Raw genomic sequence first — 18,314 nt, 5'->3', positions numbered from 1 at the left:
TGGTCCTGTGGAATCCTGGTAATGGCCTGAACCCCACAGTTTACATCTTGTGCGTAGAAAGACTTTATGGAGAAACTGTCATGCTCAGTCTCATTTATGTAATCCATCCCCGAGTCAAATTATGAGAAGCATGTTGATCTAACCAAATGCTTGTATTATTATTATTATTATTATTATTGGACATAGAGTCAACTGTAATCAACCATAAAAACATGTGATTATGTTTATCTTTGCATTTCTTTAAGTCCTTTTTTGTCACTTATGTACAATTCTGATTCCACATACACTATATGGACAAAAGAGTTTGGTCAAATTTATTATTATTTACTGTTACTGTTATTTATTGAATTTATCTGTTTTAATCAGGCCCCTTATTCCCACTGAAGGCCAATCTTAATGCTTAGGCTTACAAAGCCATCTTGGACAATTCTATGCTCGCAACTTTGTGTCAGCAGTTTGGAGAAGGCCCTTTTTTATTCCAACATGACTGTGCCACAGTGCACAGAGCAAGGACTATAAAGACATAGTTTGATGAGTTCAGTGTGGAAGAACATGACTGTCCCACACACAGAGCCTTGCCCTTAACCCCATCAAGCACTTTTGGGATTACAGTAACTGGAACGTTGATTGTGAGACAGACCTTCTCGTTCAACATAATTTTTTTGACCAACATACTTTTGTTTATTTAGTGTATATTTATTAAAACATACTGTAGCAATGCAATGCAGGCCTGGGTTCGATTCCCCGCCAGGCTCGATTCCTGTCTCTGTGTGCATGGAGTTTGCATGTTCTTCAGTGTTTGGCGGGTTTCCTCTGGGTCTTGGAGGAAGTCCCAAGATATGCAGGTTAGGCTAATTGACATTCCCAAATTGAATGAGTGTGTGTGTGTGTGTATGTGCCCTGCGATGGATTGGCATGCTGTCTATTGTATACCCTGCCTCATGCCCTAAGCCTCCTAGGATAGACTCCAGGTCCCCGTTACCCTATATACAGGATAAAGCGGTAGACGATAAGTGAGAGTGAGCAATGCAATTCAAAAAAATGCTTTCGATTTTACAGGCTACTAGCCACTTCCTCAGTCAATAAACTGAATTAGATAAACTTGTTACTTTAATCAACTCCATTCTGATGTCGTAGAATGAAGCTATTTCAACGCATCCTGTGTTTTTTTTTTTTAATCTATAATGGCTCATGTAGAATTTCCCTGAAACAAAATCTCTTGCAACTGGCTATGCAAAGCAAAAGGTTTGGGCATACAGAAAACTGCACCAAACATTACAAAGTCACAGTAAACCAGCAGAATGACACAGTGGAGAAGGTTCAAGTGGAGAGAGAGAGTCTAGCTGTCTACCCAGGACCTTCCAGCTTCCAAGAAATTATTAATCCTATTATAATCACTATTAAAACTATTCCTTAAACATTCCATACATACTTACTGACACAATCCGACACAGTCTCACCAGAATTAATGCTTCAGTAATGCTTTATTGTAACTTCAGATAATCAAAAACAATCAACATTATATTATTTTAGACTTCTGGCCTGGGCTTACTCCTGTGATAAAGCTTTATTTAGTTCTGTAGTTCATCCAGCAACAGCACATTCCGCATCTGGATCCTTCTCATTTATCACTTCAAATTTACAGGTTTTATAGTCATAAAAAATGACGCAGTCGTCCGATACTTTTGTTGGCCACCTGTAAAACAGAAATGAATGAATAAACAAAATACATAAATAATAAATAGTTGTATTTTTTCTCAGTGGTGATGCATTCACAGGCAAAGCGGAGTTATGTTATACTTATATACTGGTATATAGGCTGTATAAGAGGCCCAACTCCAGCTGCAGAAAGCTTTCCCCAAAACATGACACACCCACCTCCATCATCTAATGACTTCAGTTTTTCTTCATTTTGATCTTAAACATAATGTTACCCATGAAACCGAAATAAATGAAACTAGCTCTTATCACTAAAGTAAACTTTCATCTTTCCAAACAACATGCTTCTCAGCAAAGGTTACCCTAACCTGGTTACTGTAGAGAAGGATTTCAGTCTGAATTCTCTTAAATGGTGAGGCACTGTATGCTGGGACAGATTCTTATCCTAACCAGCATTATCATGTTGTCTTGTGCATTTGTCTTACAGGGATGACCAGTCTTTTTGGGGACTGTAATGGTATTGGTCTAGAAATCAAAGTTTTTGTATGATAAACTTCTCATGAAATGGATAAAATGAGTCATCCCTTTGGCCTTCTTCTGATTATACTTATTGGAATGCTGCCAATTATGGGTTTGTCAGATACTTAGCACCAGGGGTGAGATTCACACCATTAACTGGGGAGTTATTTTTCAATAATCTCATTTAAGTTTTTTATACTGTGCTTAAAAATATATTTAAGTGATAAAATGCACTTAATAAAAACTGCCCTTCTACTCTTGTTCAAATATGACTAAGCAGTGATGTTGATTTCTAGGAAATTGTAGGTTGTTCTCTAATTTTGATCTCCATTGTGTACTTAGGTGTACAGTACAGTATACACTGATCAGCCATAATATGACAGTTGCAAAATATTATGCCCAGTGTTGTGTAGGTTCTCCTAGTGCCAATAGGGCAGCTCGGAGTTGCATCGCCTTTTCTGTGGGATCAGACAAGCCAGGGTAACTTTTAGTCCCTGTGGGCATGGATGAGCCTTGGTTGCCCATAATCCTGTCCCCGATTTACTGATACAATTTTGCACAGTACTATAGGTATATGGGATGAAAATTTGATAAAATTATTTTTGGTATAGACTTTTTGCGAATACCAAGTTTTTATTTATGAGTTACACTGGAGCTGAATGTCACTGGCAATTATCTAATCCATTTAGTATATAGGAGAGAAAGCTTTCCTTAGTGAGCTATGTTCATGCATATGTACATATATTGCATGCTAGAGCTTCTTGCAATACTGTGTATATTTACCCATCACAACATTTCATGTTGTCTTCCAAGCATGAGCAATCGTTACACTTGCTGTTTTTCCAGTTGGTTCCGATATCATGTAATGTATTATCCACAGAATCCACACATTGAGTCGCACCTAAAATAAAGACAACAGTTAGCATCACAGTGTAATATACACTCACTGGCCACTATATTAAAACTAATCCACCTGTAATATACACTCATTGGCCATTTTATAAAGACTTATACACCTGGTCGTTCATTAACTCATCTAATCACCCAATATGTGGCATCACAATACATAATATTATGCAAATACCTTTCTAAATAAAATAAAATAGTCTGAAGTGGTTTGACAGTGTTTCAGCTCACTGTAGCCTCATATTCCTGATTTTAGCTGGTTTTTGAGTGTAACTCTATGTGGCTGTGAGCACCACAGTTATAAAGAGTGCTTATTTGAGTTACTTTTACCTTCCTAAATGCATGCACATTAATTTATTTTCAAACTGAACTACCTGTCAAACATGAAAGATAAAGATATACATTCACACATATAATTTTACACATATTACGTATATAATAAAGTTGTGCCTTTAAAATATGTTTTTTTTTTCAGCCTGTGCTTTTTAAATTAAGCCTTTATTTGTTACATTTACATTACTGCATAGTGAAATTCTTTCACATACCAATTAAAAAGCTGGCATTAGAGCACTGGGTCAGTAGACAGGGTTAGGGCCAAAAAGTGGCAACTGTTTCTCCAGTACTTGGTACTTGGACTCCAGTACTTGGACTAACCCCCCCCGAAAAAAAAAAAAAAAAAAAAAAAAACTCTTCTCAGATGTGTTGGACTAATGGTACTTAATTATTAACCTAGTTAACCCAGTGTAAGTATGTATCCAATGTTGTAAACATTAAAGCACTTTTTGTAAGTCGCTCTGGATAAGAGCGTCTGCCAAATGCCTAAATGTAAATGTAAATGTAAAAAGTGGCAACTTTGTGGATCTGAGGCTACCACTGCTCAGTTTGATGTAAATGATGTTAAATGATGTGGAGGTAAATTATTCAAAGACATTGTATAAGATAAGGGAACATTTAACTGTATTGAAAAAAAAATTGTTATGTAAATGATCATGCGCTTTACTTTTTTTATATTTGTAATATAAGTGCTTTAGTGCGAAAACAGCAGTTTTGTGGATTTTGTGTAAATTTTTTTTAAAAGGGACTCTTTGTGTTTTTTTATTTTAAATGTTTTAACCAAGCTGAAAGTTATAAAAACATTAAAAACATTGTGTGTGTGAGAGAGCAAGAGAGAACATCTACCTTCATCTAGTTGCTTATGCCAGCATTCAGCATGGCTCATAGAGACCAGACCAAGCAGGAGAAAACCCACAAACAAGGAGATCTTCAGCACTGACTTTGGAACCAAAGAAGCAAAAAAACAAAAAGTAAGATCCTTTTCCTAAACACACTATTACCTGTATATATCGTTACATTCATAGCTTTAATAAATGCACAACTATTACAGCATCTTTTATAAGTAAACATACACCCCCCATTTTACTCGCTTACTCATTTACTTATCATCTATACCACCTTATCCGGACGCTTGAGGCAGGGTACACCCTTGACGATACATGCACTTACACGTTCATTCACACACTACGGCCAATTTGGGAAAGACTATTAGTCTTGTCTTTGCACAGTGAGAGGAAACTGAAGTACTCAAAGGAAACCCGCCAAGCAGCAAGAGAACATGCAATCTCCATGCTCCCAGACCCTGAGGTGGGAATCGAACCCAGACCCTAGCAGTGCAATTCACATTTTAAATTATTTATTTCTGTATCTATTTATTATTCCTTTTTTATTTTATTTTTTATTGTTCACTGCCTTTCTATCTCCTTGTTCTCAGGAGGCTAAGACGAAATAAGAATTTCATTGTACCTAGGTATATATATATATGTCAATAGAAATCTTGACTCTTAAATCTAACCACTAAGCCACTGTGCTGCCTAAATGAGATTTTATTTCATGAATTTACACGAAATAGTCCATAAAAGTAAAGTGAACGGTACAATAAAAATAGATTTATACACTTATTTGTATGATTGAAAACAATGTAGACCTTGTATAAATGCATAAGTATTAATTCTGATTGCTGTGAACAAGTTTCACTGGACTTAATAAATAATTTATGGTAGCTAATAATAGTTATCAATATTTATTTTATATTGTGATTAATTAAATTAATAGAACTCAGCAAATAATAATTTGTCATCTAGGTTTAATACATTTAACTGACATCTAAATAGTAACTCTTTAAGCAACAATTTAAACCAATGTTTGCACAAAAAATGACATTCTCTAACAACCAAGAATAAAACTTTAGGTAATTTCAGGAAATGTTAATGAAACATCATGTTAATGAGTCATTACACAGATAATATTAGAATATTGTCAGGTCAACTTACCATTTTTTCAAGTTGGGGCACTCTAATGTTGGAAGTTTATAACCTGAAAAGGGGTGCATGAGCTTAAATACAGCAGAAAGAGGGCTGGGGTTATCAGCATCTTACACATGGACAGGAAACACTCCATCAGAGTGAGTTGTAAAATTCAATTGTGTAATATTAGAGTTTAATTCATTTGTAGAAAAAGGAAAATGAAGAGTACTTCCATTAAACAATAAGACTTTTAAAACAAGTTTGATCCACCTGAACACCTGCTTCTGGTGCAAGAAGTTATATTAACGTGAGTCAACATATAGTTAATTACATTTCACATGTCGTCATATGTGAAATGTAATTTCACATATGACAAACATTTTCACACATATTGTTAAAATGTGATCATGCAATCACGTAAACATATATTTAAGCATATTTCAATCTGCTATATACCGAAGTACAGGTACATGGCACCCTGAAAGATATTTAGAATTTACATTTATACTTTTTATTTAACATCTAGATTTTAGTGTAAAATATACAGTGTAACTTATGATATTTGACGTGTTACTATGCAAAAAAAAAACAGAATGGCCCAATTTTACATTTGCGATCCCATATATCCTCAGGGAATTCCCCCAGTTTAATTGGCCCATTGAAAAACATGTCCAAAAAAGCATGCCCCTTTTTTTCTGATGTATTGTCCTTCAAAGGTATAATGAGAAGGTATTTAAGTCATGTACCAAATTGATATAAATTCAAGATAATGGAAACTTACAGGTTTATTGACGTATTTTGAGCACTTATGATTTGCTTCTTTACATAATGCTCTGTATGTAAAATGTTTAATTAGTTGCTTTATTGTAGCTTCATGTCAAATTAATCATATCAAATAGTTCCATTTTATATTTAAAATCAAAATCTAAATGTCAAATGAAAATTATAAATGTATATTATTTAGTGATGCGTTATTTCGATGTGCTTGTTGGCCACCTATAAAATAACCTCCAAAATTTGGGAGAGGTTATTACCATGAAATTGACTGTTGGATGTGCCAGAATTTTCTTCAATTAAACAAGGAGAAAACTAAAGTCATTGCATTTGGAAACAAAGATGAAGCTCATTATTTGGGGTGATGAAGGTGAATGCATACCTTCACTCTAGGGGTCAGATAACTAAAAATCAAGTCGAGAATCTTGGGGTGATTCTGGAGACAGACCTTAGTTTCAGTAGTCATGTCAAAGCAGTAACTAAATCAGCATACTATCATCTCAAAAACATTGCAAGAATTTGATGTTTTGTTTCCAATCAAGACTTGGAGAAACTTGTCCATGCCTTTATCACCAGCAGGGTGGATTTTTGTAACGGTCTTCTTCCCAAGAAGACCATTAGACAGTTCCTGTAACATTTACCACGCAGATCGTTAGGATCGAGTCAGTTAGAAATACCAAAGGTTCACACAAAACAAGGGAAGTCCGCCTTTAGCCATTATGCTGCCCACAGTTGGAACCAGCTTCCAGAAGAGATTAGATGTGCTAAAACATTAGTCACATTTAAATCTAGACTCAAAACTTATCTGTTTAGCTGTGCATTTATTCAGTGAGCACTATGCAACGTCCAAACCGACTGCATTATTTTACAGTATGTTAATCTAATATCTTAAACTGTTTTATTTTTATTTTAAATTATGTTTTTATTAGTTTTAATTAGTCTTCTATTTTTTGTTGGGAAACTGTTTTAATTTTAATTTTAAATTAAATTTAAAAATTTTTGGTAAAAAGTTTTATTGCTATTATCTTTTATTTCATTTTATGATTGTTTTCTTTTCTTCTATGTAAAGCACTTTGAATTACCATTGTGTATGAAATGTGCTATACAAATAAACTTGCCTTGCCTAAAATGTCAGTGGAATATTTTTTTTAATATACATTTTATGTTTTATATTCATTCGAAAATGGATTCAAATCCTTATTTCCTCTCTATCAGTGTTTTGTTTATTTATAAAAATTTAAGACTGTAATATCTAATTTACTTAAATAATTACATGTTTTGTTATGACATTTGCAATTGAGTTTTGGTGCATTGGACTCCTATCAGGCGTCTACATCTTGACTGGAGTTCACCTGTGCTTAATTGAATTCATTGGACATTATTATGAAAGGCACACACCTGTCTATATACTATAAGGGGTTACAGTAGATGTTATGCCAAAGTGAAAAAAAAGCCATGGGGTCAATAGAATTATCTTTAGACCACAAGACAGGATTGTGTCAAGACATAGATCTGGGGAAGGATACAAGATATTTTCTGCAGCATTAAAAGTGCCCAAGAGCACAGTGATTTGAACCCAACAACAGTTTTTTTCGGATCTGACTGCTCGAGCCTTGGTCAAAGAAGCCCCTATAAATGAAATCCTGTGTTCCCTTTGTAGATGTTAGGTAAGGAGGCCTGAGGTGCAGTTGGCGTACAGTTCATCATCCAAAGTTAGTTTGAAGTCAAGGTCCTGTTCTGTCCTTTTCCAGTCCAAACTCAGCACAACATCCTTATAGAGCTTGCTTTGTGTACAAAGGCACTGCCATCCTAAAACTGGTTTAGGGCTTTTGGATCCAATGGAGAATGTCACCACCTTGGTGAGTAGCCAGGCAGAGAAACAGTCTAAATAATTGGGACGGCATACACAAACATTTAGACAATACAAAACTTTTTCCGAAAGAGTAAAGCAGAGATGAAAACCTAAGTCATACATCATGACAAGCCCAACCATGTAACGGTTATGAAACAGCACATACAAAAAGGAACACAAAAGAAGGGTTTTTGTTTTTATCAGACTCATCTCTCTAGCTCAAGAATGAGAATGACTTTCTTACTTTGGTCAGGGAGGAGGAATGAAGGACACAAAGTTACAGTAGATACAAATATATAAAATTTATGGAACACAATAAAAAAACTCCTGCTAATATGAATGATATTTAAATATTACATTGATAAACGATATAAATTGATATATGTTTATTAATAAACTGGATATAGAGATTCTACTCCATCCATGAAAAATTAGAAAGATTTATCACATCTTATTATTCTGACTATTTGAAGCTGTCCAATTAATTAGCTATACCTTGAAAGTACTTGGTTGGACCCCTTCTGCTGTCAGAACTGCTATAATTCTTTATGGGACAGGTTTTAAGTGCTAGAAAGTTTTTTCCTGACATTTGATCCATACTGACACGATAGTATCACACTGTTGCTACAAATTTGTTGGCTGCACATCCTATTAGATTAGGTTATTGTGGAGGTCATTTGAATACAGTGAACTCATGGTCATATTAAAAAAAATTATTTTAGCTTTGTGACATGGCATGTTATGCTGTGTCATAAAGGGATGAACATGGTCATTAGCAATATGCAGGAAGGCTGTTGCATTTAAATTGGTTTTAAGTGGCCCAAAGTGTACCAAGAAAACATCCATCACAACATTACAACACTCCCCCCGGCCTAAACTATTGATACAAGGCAGAATGGATCAATACATTCATGCTGTTTTACACCCGCTACTAACTGAATGTTGCAATAAATCATGCAACATTGTAAATCATGACTCATCGGACCAGGCAACGATTTTACATTGTTCAATTTTGGTGAGCCCATGAGAATTGTATTCTCATTTTCCTGTTCTTATTGGACAGCAGTGGCACTTGGTGTGGTCTTCTGCTGCTGTAGCCAATCTCCTTGAAATTTCACAGTGTTGTCCATTCAGAGCTCTCTGGCATTCCTTAATCGTAATGGGATGTTATTTAAGTTACTTTTGCCTTTCTATCAGCTCAAATCTCTCTAGCCGTTTTCCCCTGGCCTTGACTCACTTTACCCAGAGAACTGCTGCTCACTGGATAATTTTTGAGACCACTCTCTATAAACTATAAAGATGAAAGAGCATGAAGATCGTCTCGGGTTACTTTGCTGTAACCCTGTTCCCTGAAAAGGCGGGAACGAGATGCTGCGTAAAAATGCTATGGGAATATCTTTTCATGTTGCCGGTTGTTAAGCATGTGTGTATCAAACATGCCAAATTTTGGCATATATAACCTCGGTCAGGTGACGTCATCTGATTAGCAGGTTATAAATAGGAGTGAGCCGGCAACATTCCTCAGATTGATTTGTCTGAACAGACGTCCGTTCACGTGGGCAGTGCGGCATTGGGACGCAGCATCTCGTTTCCGCCTTTCAGGGAACAGGGTTACAGCAAAGTAACCCGAGACGTTCCCTTTCAAAGGCTACACTCGATGCTGCGTAAAAACGCTATGGGAATGAGAGTAACAACGTCGCCGCACTGCAAGTGTCTGGACCCCTGAATTGTGTAGCGTGTGCGCACAAGGCCGAGAGGTCTCAGAACTACGTCTTTGCAAGCAGACTTGAGGACTCGTGAGCCCGGAGTGGCATAAACATCCAGACTATAAAATCTAACAAATGTGTGCGGAGAGGAAAACCCTCTGCGTCACACACTTGCTGCATGTAAATACCTCTTGCTAGTGCAATAGATGAGGCAATCCCCTTGGTTGAATGAGCCCTGATTCCTAGAGGCGAAGTAAGCCCACGCACCTCATAGGAGAGGGCAATAGCATCTCCCACCCAGTGTAGTGGCGGCTGCCCCCGGTTGCGGCCCCAAAACATGTAAAAGCTGCTCTGACTTACGCCACTGGCTCATACGGTGGATGTAAATCTAAAGAGCATGTACTGGACAGTAATGAAGTCTCTCCTGCTGCGAAGCTGTAAAGGTGGAGGACAGAAGGCTTCAAAAATAATAGGGTGCATGTTGTTAATGGAACTTTCGGACGATAGTTAAGTGAGGATGCAAAATGGCCCTGACTAGCGCAGGGGCAAATCTAGGCAGGATGGGGAGATCAAATCTCCAATCATCTTAGAGAGGTAAAGGCCATTAGAAAAACCATCTTAAGATGGTTAAGGCGTTCAACAAAAATAAGGGGGGTGTTTCCCACAATAACCCCATCAATCAGGGCATGACAGGCTGAAATAGCAGTTACGTACGTCCTGGGAGTACTAGGGCACAAGCCAGAGGACAACTTTTCCTGCTGAAACTCCCACCTCATTGGAATCACCCATGGTGAGCCGTTGAAGAGGGATACTAGATCCGAGAACCACACTCTGGTCGGCCAACAGGGCACTGGAATGTAAATTGCCCTAAAGGGACAGGAACCTGGTGCGCTAGCTATAAGCGGCGTGAGCACAGTCCGCCCTGGCGATTAATATATGAGACTTCCATAGTGTTGTCCACCCGCACTAGGACATGCCAGCCTCTTAACTGCTGCGCCTCGGCCAAGTCAGCCTGTGATCCCCATGAGTGCAGCGCGGCTCGTGGCTCCCTAAAGAACGCAAGGCGCGTGCGTAGCAGCTTCATGGAGAGAAGATCACAGTGCTCACACTCTCCATTAAGTCCTTCGAGAGCGTGCTTCTCACCCAAACATTCAAAGCAGAAAGTGTGCATGTCGCCCACCGAAAGGAAATTATCACACGGAGGGGGACATCTAGCTCTAAACTCCGCCATTATTGTCTGGTGAGTTTTATATGCTTTAAATTCTGCTGTTAGATTTTTAGTATGCTTGTTTGACACACACATGCGCACAGTGCAGTGAAGAATGTTGCCGGCTCACTCCTATTTATAACCTGCAGGTGCGTCTAATCAGATGACGTCACCTGACCGAGGTTATATAAGCCAAAATTTGGCGTGTTTGGTACACATATGCTTCACAACCGGCAACATGAAAAGATATCCCCATAGCGTTTTCACGCAGCATCGAGTGTAGCCTTTGAAAGGGAACTCAGTAGATAAGCATTTTTTTCCCCAAAATACTCGGCCAGCCCATCTAGCATCAACAACCACGCCATGTACAAAGTCGCCTAAATCACTTTTCCCATTCTGATTTGAACTCAATTTAAACTTCAGCAGATCATCTTGACCTTGACTACTGCACATACCTAAATGCATTATGTAGCTGCTATTTGATTGGCTGATTAGAAATTTGAGTTAAAAGTAGTTGGACAGGTGTACCTATTGAAGCGTCTGGTGACACCTATACTACATCACCAAATATTTGTGGATGCCTAACCATCTCACCCAAATGGAGTTTTTCCCTGAACTGTTAGCATGTCTAATTGTCTAATAGCATGTTGTTGAACACTCTAGCATTTTCCTTACATTTTCTTGTTTGTACAGTTTTCCTCAAATAAAGTGTCTGAAAACTTTTTCAGCATGAGCGCCATGAAGACATGGTTTGCCAAGGTTGAAATGCAAAAAACATCTCTGTTAGTGTGTGTCCTGCACAAAGCCCTGACATACTGTAAACCGTTTTAAACACAATGAGCATGAACTGGAGCACTGACTGCAACCCAGACGTCCTCATCCAACATCTGAGCTCACTAATGCTCTTGTAGCTGAATGAACATAAATCCATACAGATCAAAATATCAGTTGGAAGGTTTACCAGAAGAGTTTACATTTGTATTCGAAGCACAAAAATGGACTAAAACTGAAACTGAATGTTTAACAAGTAAAAATTAACGTGACCGTAAAGTGCCCATATATTTTTGCCCATATGGTCTATGGGCGGTAAAGACTCTTAGTGCAAGGTGAGTCATGCTAATAAAAATGATCTTGACAGTTTAGTTATTAATGACAAATTAAAATGAAAAAATATGTTTTTTGTCTAAATGGTACTACAGCCCTTGTTTTTGTTCTACTCCATCTTCTTCTATAAATCATTTGGCATACAAGTTCCTGTGTATAAGCTGTTTCTATAAAAATTATTATGTATAAGAAAAGGGCAAATGTAAATACTGTCAGAATTGCTCCAGTCCCCAGAGCCACTGAGAAGGTTACAGTTGCTACAGAATAAAATATTAATTCAGCATATTGAAAAATATATAAAACATAAAATACTTATGTAAATTTTTTAAATGTGTAGTTTCACTGCAATGTTTTTGAGAAAAAAAAAAAACTATACACTAAACACGTGTTTTCAGGGCAGGCGTGACAATACGATTTTTTTTTTTTTTTAATAGTGGGTGAAGTGTGTTCACAAGGTTTCCAGAGATAAACTTCCTCTCAGGCATGACTGCAACTCTTAAAAGAAGAAGAAGAAGAAGAAAGAAATTGATTGTATTCTGATAAAAACATTTAAGTTTGAGCATAACTGGCATTATTAGGCAGTTTAAAGCATTTTCCTATGTTGTGCAATTTCCTGTGACAGCATGAAACAGCACTGCACAGGCACTTTGCACACTTGTTTGTCCAGCTAAATGTGATCATGCACCAACTTTTATTTATGCTATCCTGGCAAATAAGCACATGTAAAATGCAGTCAATGTCAAACTTAATAGTTAAGTTATATAATAATAATCAGACAGAGGAATTAACCTTTTGTTTGACAACAGAGCACGAACACAGGAGTATATCTGAGATTTTATCTGGAAGTGCTCTCAGAGCTGCTGGTATAGGAAACATTTTTTAAGATTTAAGTTAACTTAATATCTAATCTTAAAATCAGAGAACTCAGGATGATAAAAAATTATAAAAAAAACTTTATTAAAGCCTAAATGCCTAAAGTGCTTTTTGTTGACCTTAAAGTGTTTTATCGCTCTTACTAATAAGTCATTTTAGGTATTAAAATGTTTCCTGATATTGTCCAATCAGCCATAATGTCGTGGGTTACTTTGGTGTAACCCTGTTCCCTGAAAAAGTGGGATGCTGTGTGAAAACACTATGGGAACATCTTTTTGTGTTGCTGGTTGTGAAGCATGTGTGTATCAAACACGGGGAATTTTTGGCTTATATAACCTCGGTCAGGTGACGTCATCTGATGAAGTGCAGCTGCAGGTTATAAATAGGAGCAAACCGGAAACATTCCTCAGATCAAATTTGTCTAAAAGGGCGTCCAGTCACACAAGCAGTGCGGCATTGGAGCGCAGCATCTCTTTCCCGCTTTTTCCAGAAAACAGGGTTACAGCAAAGTAACCTGAGACGTTCCCTTTCAAAAGCTACGCTTAATGCTGTGTGAAAACGCTATGGGAACGAGAATACCAATGCCGCCGCATTGCAAGTGTCTGGACCCCCAGAGGTGTGTTGCGTGTGACAATAGCCAAGGAGGTCTTAGACCTAGCTCTGGGAGGCTGACTCGAGCACCTGTAAGCCTGGAGTAGCATGAACATTCAAACTATAGTACCTAACAAATGTGTGCGGAAAGGAACAACCTGCCGCATAACAGACTTGCTGCAAGGGGGAAGCTCTTGCCAGCGCAAAAGATAAGGCAATCCCCCTGGATGAATGAGCTCTGATTCCTAGAGGCGAAGTGTGACCACGCAGGGCAATAGCATCTCTTACCCGATGTGACAGTGTTTGGCATAAAAAAGGCTGCCCTGACTAGCCACTGGCTAGTGCGGTGAACGGAAAATCTGAAGAGTGGTACTCAAAACAGTAAGTGAAACTCTTACTGCTCCGGAGCTGTAAAAGGTGGAGGACAGAGGCTTTGAGGAAGACTGGGTGCATGGTCAAGAATGAAAATAGTTCATGTGAGGATGCAGAATAGCTCTGACTAGCCCAGGGGCAAAATCTAGGCAGGACGGGAAGCCTGCAGATCTCCAATTCTCTTGAAAGAAGTAACTATAAGAAAAACCATCTTAAGGTACCTTAAGTGTTCCTGTGGTTTGGAAGGGGTGTCAACCAGACCCCATCAGTCAGAACATGACAAGCCGAAATAGCGGCTACGTACATTCTGAGGGTACTAGAACATAAGCCCAAGGACAACTTTTCTTGTAGAACTTCAGCACTAAAACAATTTGGCAGTGGACTGGGTCTACATGTTTCGCCATGTACCACTTTCAAATACCCTCACCTTGAGGGCATAAGTTCTTTTAGTGCGTGAAGGTTCCAGGGCTCCCAACTTCATATGCCCTGGAATGTAAATTGCCTTGAGGGACAGGAACTCGTCCTGTGCCCAAAGCAGAACCTGGTGTGCTAGCTTATTCAAGCGGCGCGAGCACAGTCCGCCCTGGCGATTATGTATGAGTCTACCGTAGTGTTGTCCACCCGCACTAGGACATGATAGCCTCAACTGCTGGAGGAGGTGTTTCTAAACCAAAATAAAGCCATCAGTTCGGGGTAGTTGATGTGCAACGCGAAAAGATGGCCTCTCCAGCTCCCTTGGGCTGGACGGCAATCTAAAACCGCACCCCAACGATATCGTTAGCGTCGTGCGACGACAAAAACGCACATAGAGTGGGACCCAAAGTCATAATCCGGGGTCTGAATCACATAGAGAGGGTACGAAGCCCTTGGCACGTAACCCTTATTTGCCTCCGGGGATTGGCCCTGAGTAAAATCCCCTTGCTTTTAGCCACAACTGAAACGATCTCATGTGCAGAAGGCTTGAAGGTATCACTGTGGATGCAGCTGCTATGAGACCTAAAAATCTCTAAAAGGAATGAACAGTAATTTCAGGAACGCCTTATCATGAAGACCAGGTCAGCCTGGTAATCCTTCGGAAACCTCCATTGTGTGCAGTAAAGCACGAGCCTGATCAGCTGCCTGAAAGCTTTTCCCCACTAGGGAATTTGTTAGTCTACTCGGCTTGGTGGGGAGTGTGTGCTTTTTCAGGAAGGATGATGTCCCAGAAGAGAGACAGCCCACAAGTGTCTCTTCTATCTGTGACATCATCATATAACACCGCGCCTTTGCATCAATGATATTTGAATAAATCGAAGTTGATGGCACGAAAAACACTGGATGAATAAGGCTTATTCCATGAAAGAGTTACCTTATCATGAAGGTCACCAAAAAAAGGGAGAGAGAGAGAGAGAGAGCGTCGCTGAGGTTTCTCCCCCCGGCCACCCGACAGAAACCTGTCGTCTAAATTTTGAGCGCTCGGGGAAAAATCCCGCTTCCGGAAGCTAGAGTAGGTCTCTCCTGTCTATTCACAAGAGACGCAGATACGCGTTTGAGAAGCGGGTTTCTCTTTAAAGAATGCGAGCCGCGCGCGAAGCACTCGAAACAAAGATGTGGAGATTGGGCTCCGAAAGAGATCACGCGGAAGTACGGATCTCCTAACACACTCCATCATATCAGTGAGTTAAAACTTTTAAACTCGCTTGCATACAGTACATGACACGTGAACACCTATACGGTCCTGAAGACAAAAAGATCTGAGGAATGTTTCCGGTTCACTCCTATTTATAACCTGCAAGTATACTTCATCAGATGACGTCACCTGACTGAGGTTATATACAATAAGCCAAAAATTTGGCTTGTTTGATACACACATGCTTTACAACCGGCAAAACAAAAAGATGTTCCCATTGCGTTTTCACGCGGCATCGAGTATAGCTTTTGAAAGGGAAAATTAGAACACAATATTGTGTGAATTCCCTCTGTGCCACAGGGCCAACTCTGGCCCCTCTAGGAATGGCTCTGCAGGGCTTCCAAGGGTGTGCTGTGGTGTCTGTCTAAAGAACATCAGCGTGGATCCTTTGGGCACTGAAGGTTGACTCACCCTTGTATACTGTATAAAATTGTGTGACTAAAAGTCCTTGAGATTTACACTGTACTGTACTTCTTAACAGTTTATAGCTAGTGTGTGGTCAATTCACGGCACGCAATGGCATCCTCCTCATTGGACATCAGTTCCAGCATTGCAGTCTGCCACAGTTCTCTCTCTGCATCTGTTTGAACGACTCTACACCTGGACTCCAGCAACTGCAAAACACACCATATTTTAACCCCTAAAAACACTTAGGGATGTACCGAACTTAATACATAGATGAATTTGTACACTTACTTCGGTTTTTAACCCCCGTTCTTAATGGAGTCTCTTAGCTGAGACTTTCCTGGCAGAGACAAAATTAAAATGATTATTAAAATTATTAGAGAGACAAAAATAAAGGGACATGAAAATAATTACAATAAAATTTTCTGATTACCCTTTATACACTCAGGGTCTGCATTTGCAAAAGTCATCTTTAATTCCTTCAGCAGATCATCACTGCCTGATCATAAGTAAACTTATCATAAGTAAACTTGTTCTGTGTGGAAAGAGAGTAGTGTCATCAATTACATTTAAAATGATTATGTATAACCTTATACAGTACATAGCATGTAAAGAAACAACATTCTTACCCAGTTCGAGGATCGTATTTATGTGGGTTGTTTCTGAATTATGGAGGCTCCTTACAGCTTCCTGTAATGTTGAATTTAAACTTAAAGTTCAGCTGGGATTTCCCATACCATATTTGTCTGGATACAGCTCTTTTTAGGCAGTGTGACATCACAGTGTCGCATACTGTCAAATATTTTAATTCAGGACAATGTATCATCATAGGTGGCATGGTGGCTTAGTGGTTAGACCTCCATGATCTGAGGTTTATTCCTGGCCAGGTTTGATTCCCGCTCCTGCGTGGATGAAGTTTGCATGTTCTCCATGTGCTTGGTGGGTTTTCTCCCATAGTCCAAAGATGTGCAGATCAGGCTAAATGGCATTCCAAAATTGCCTGTAGTGTGTGAATATTGTGTGTGTGTGTGTCCCCTGCAGTGAATTGGCACCCCATTCAGGGTGTAACCAGCCATGTTCTTAGTCTCCTGGGATAGACTCCAGGACTCCTTGACCCTGTATACCTGATTAAGTAGTATAGATGATCAGTGATTGACTGAGTAAGTGGAAATTCATCATGGTCTAGCAAAAAAGTTCAAGAATGTAGAAAAAATGCAAGTTTCTTTTTCACTGATGAATAGTAAACAGGTCTTAATTTATTTTCTATAATACCAGGTTCATATTAACATGCTCTATATTTTTGGATTCATGTACTTTTACCCTCCCTGTGAGTTGAACGGCATATTCAGTATCATATCTGAACATCAGGATGAGAATTTCCTTTATCAAGGTCAATGAACTTAGAGCAGGTGGACTGATTATACAAATTACAACAATTCAAGTCATCTGAAGTATGAAACACTCTGATGTCTGCATATGCAGTGTGAACATATTTTGTAGGGGGGAAAAGTAAAACAGCAGCATCAGCAAAGTACCTTGGGTCAGTGTAGCAAAGAATTGCTGAGCGAGGTAATGTGTATGTTTAAAAGTCGCAGAACGGCAACTTTATTCTACAATTACCAGAGTTTAAGGCCTAGGGTTAGTGGTTTGATTATAATACACACTTTTAACCTCTTAAACTCCTTAAAGTTGTTCATATTTTTCTCACTGTTGTAAAATTATGGGTTTCCTTCTTTTTCCTTTACTGAAAAGCTCAAGATAATGCCAGTTGTGAGTGGCAGATTCAGCCAGCAGTGGGACTATGATCAGTCACACAACTGAAATTTTAACATATCAACTATTTGGGTGTTTTCTACTTCGTTTTTGTATCTTAAGTATGTTTTTTACATTCATTAAAATGTTTTTTTTTTTTTTTATTTATTAAAACAAAACACAATAACATTTATTTATTTATCCCGTATTCAGGGTCGCGGGGACCTGAAGCCTTTCCCAGGAGGCTTAGGGCACAAGGCAGGGTACACCCTGGACAGGGTGCCAATCCATCACAGGGCACCCACACACATACATACACTCACACTCTTATTTATACACACTTCAGAAAAATAAAAAATAGTGTAAATACACTCATTTAAAGGATTATTAGGAACACCTGTTCAAGTTCTCATTAATGCAATAAATTCTAATTAACCGATCACATGGCAGTTGCTTCAATACATTTAGGGGAGTGTTCCTGGTCAAGACAATCTCCTGAACTCCAAACTGATGTCAGAATGGGAAAGAAAGGTGATTTAAGCAATTTTGAGTGTGGCATAGTTGTTGGTGCCAGACGGACCGGTCTGAGTATTTCACAATCTGCTTAGTTACTGGGATTTTCATG

At 38.7% G+C, this 18,314-nt stretch overlaps 1 protein-coding gene across 1 annotated transcript; it reads right to left on the bottom strand.

The window, feature by feature from the left end:
• Positions 1–1,465: 1,465 nt before the first annotated feature.
• Positions 1,466–5,500, bottom strand: LOC128505629 (beta-microseminoprotein A1-like). The gene is made up of 4 exons (XM_053476156.1): positions 5,412–5,500; positions 4,264–4,357; positions 2,962–3,079; positions 1,466–1,696 (listed from the first exon to the last, which is right to left on the bottom strand). The coding sequence occupies exons 1-4, from the start codon at positions 5,412–5,414 to the stop codon at positions 1,585–1,587; spliced, it is 327 nt and encodes a 108-aa protein (XP_053332131.1). The 5' UTR covers positions 5,415–5,500; the 3' UTR covers positions 1,466–1,584.
• Positions 5,501–18,314: the final 12,814 nt, after the last annotated feature.

This window comes from Clarias gariepinus, chromosome 17 (genome assembly GCF_024256425.1).
Source record: "Clarias gariepinus isolate MV-2021 ecotype Netherlands chromosome 17, CGAR_prim_01v2, whole genome shotgun sequence".
Taxonomy (NCBI): Eukaryota; Metazoa; Chordata; class Actinopteri; order Siluriformes; family Clariidae; genus Clarias; species Clarias gariepinus.
The sequence above is the reverse complement of the archived record's forward strand: the minus strand, read 5'-3'. Positions and strand labels throughout refer to the sequence as shown.

What these genes read in the sequence shown, in the direction of transcription:
- LOC128505629 (XM_053476156.1), bottom strand. An exon ending in GCATAAGCAACTAGATGAAG is followed by an intron (nt 3,080 to 4,263) that starts GTAGATGTTCTC and finishes TCTTTATTTTAG; the next exon opens with GTGCGACTCAATGTGTGGAT. An exon ending in AACATGAAATGTTGTGATGG is followed by an intron (nt 1,697 to 2,961) that starts GTAAATATACAC and finishes TCTGTTTTACAG; the next exon opens with GTGGCCAACAAAAGTATCGG.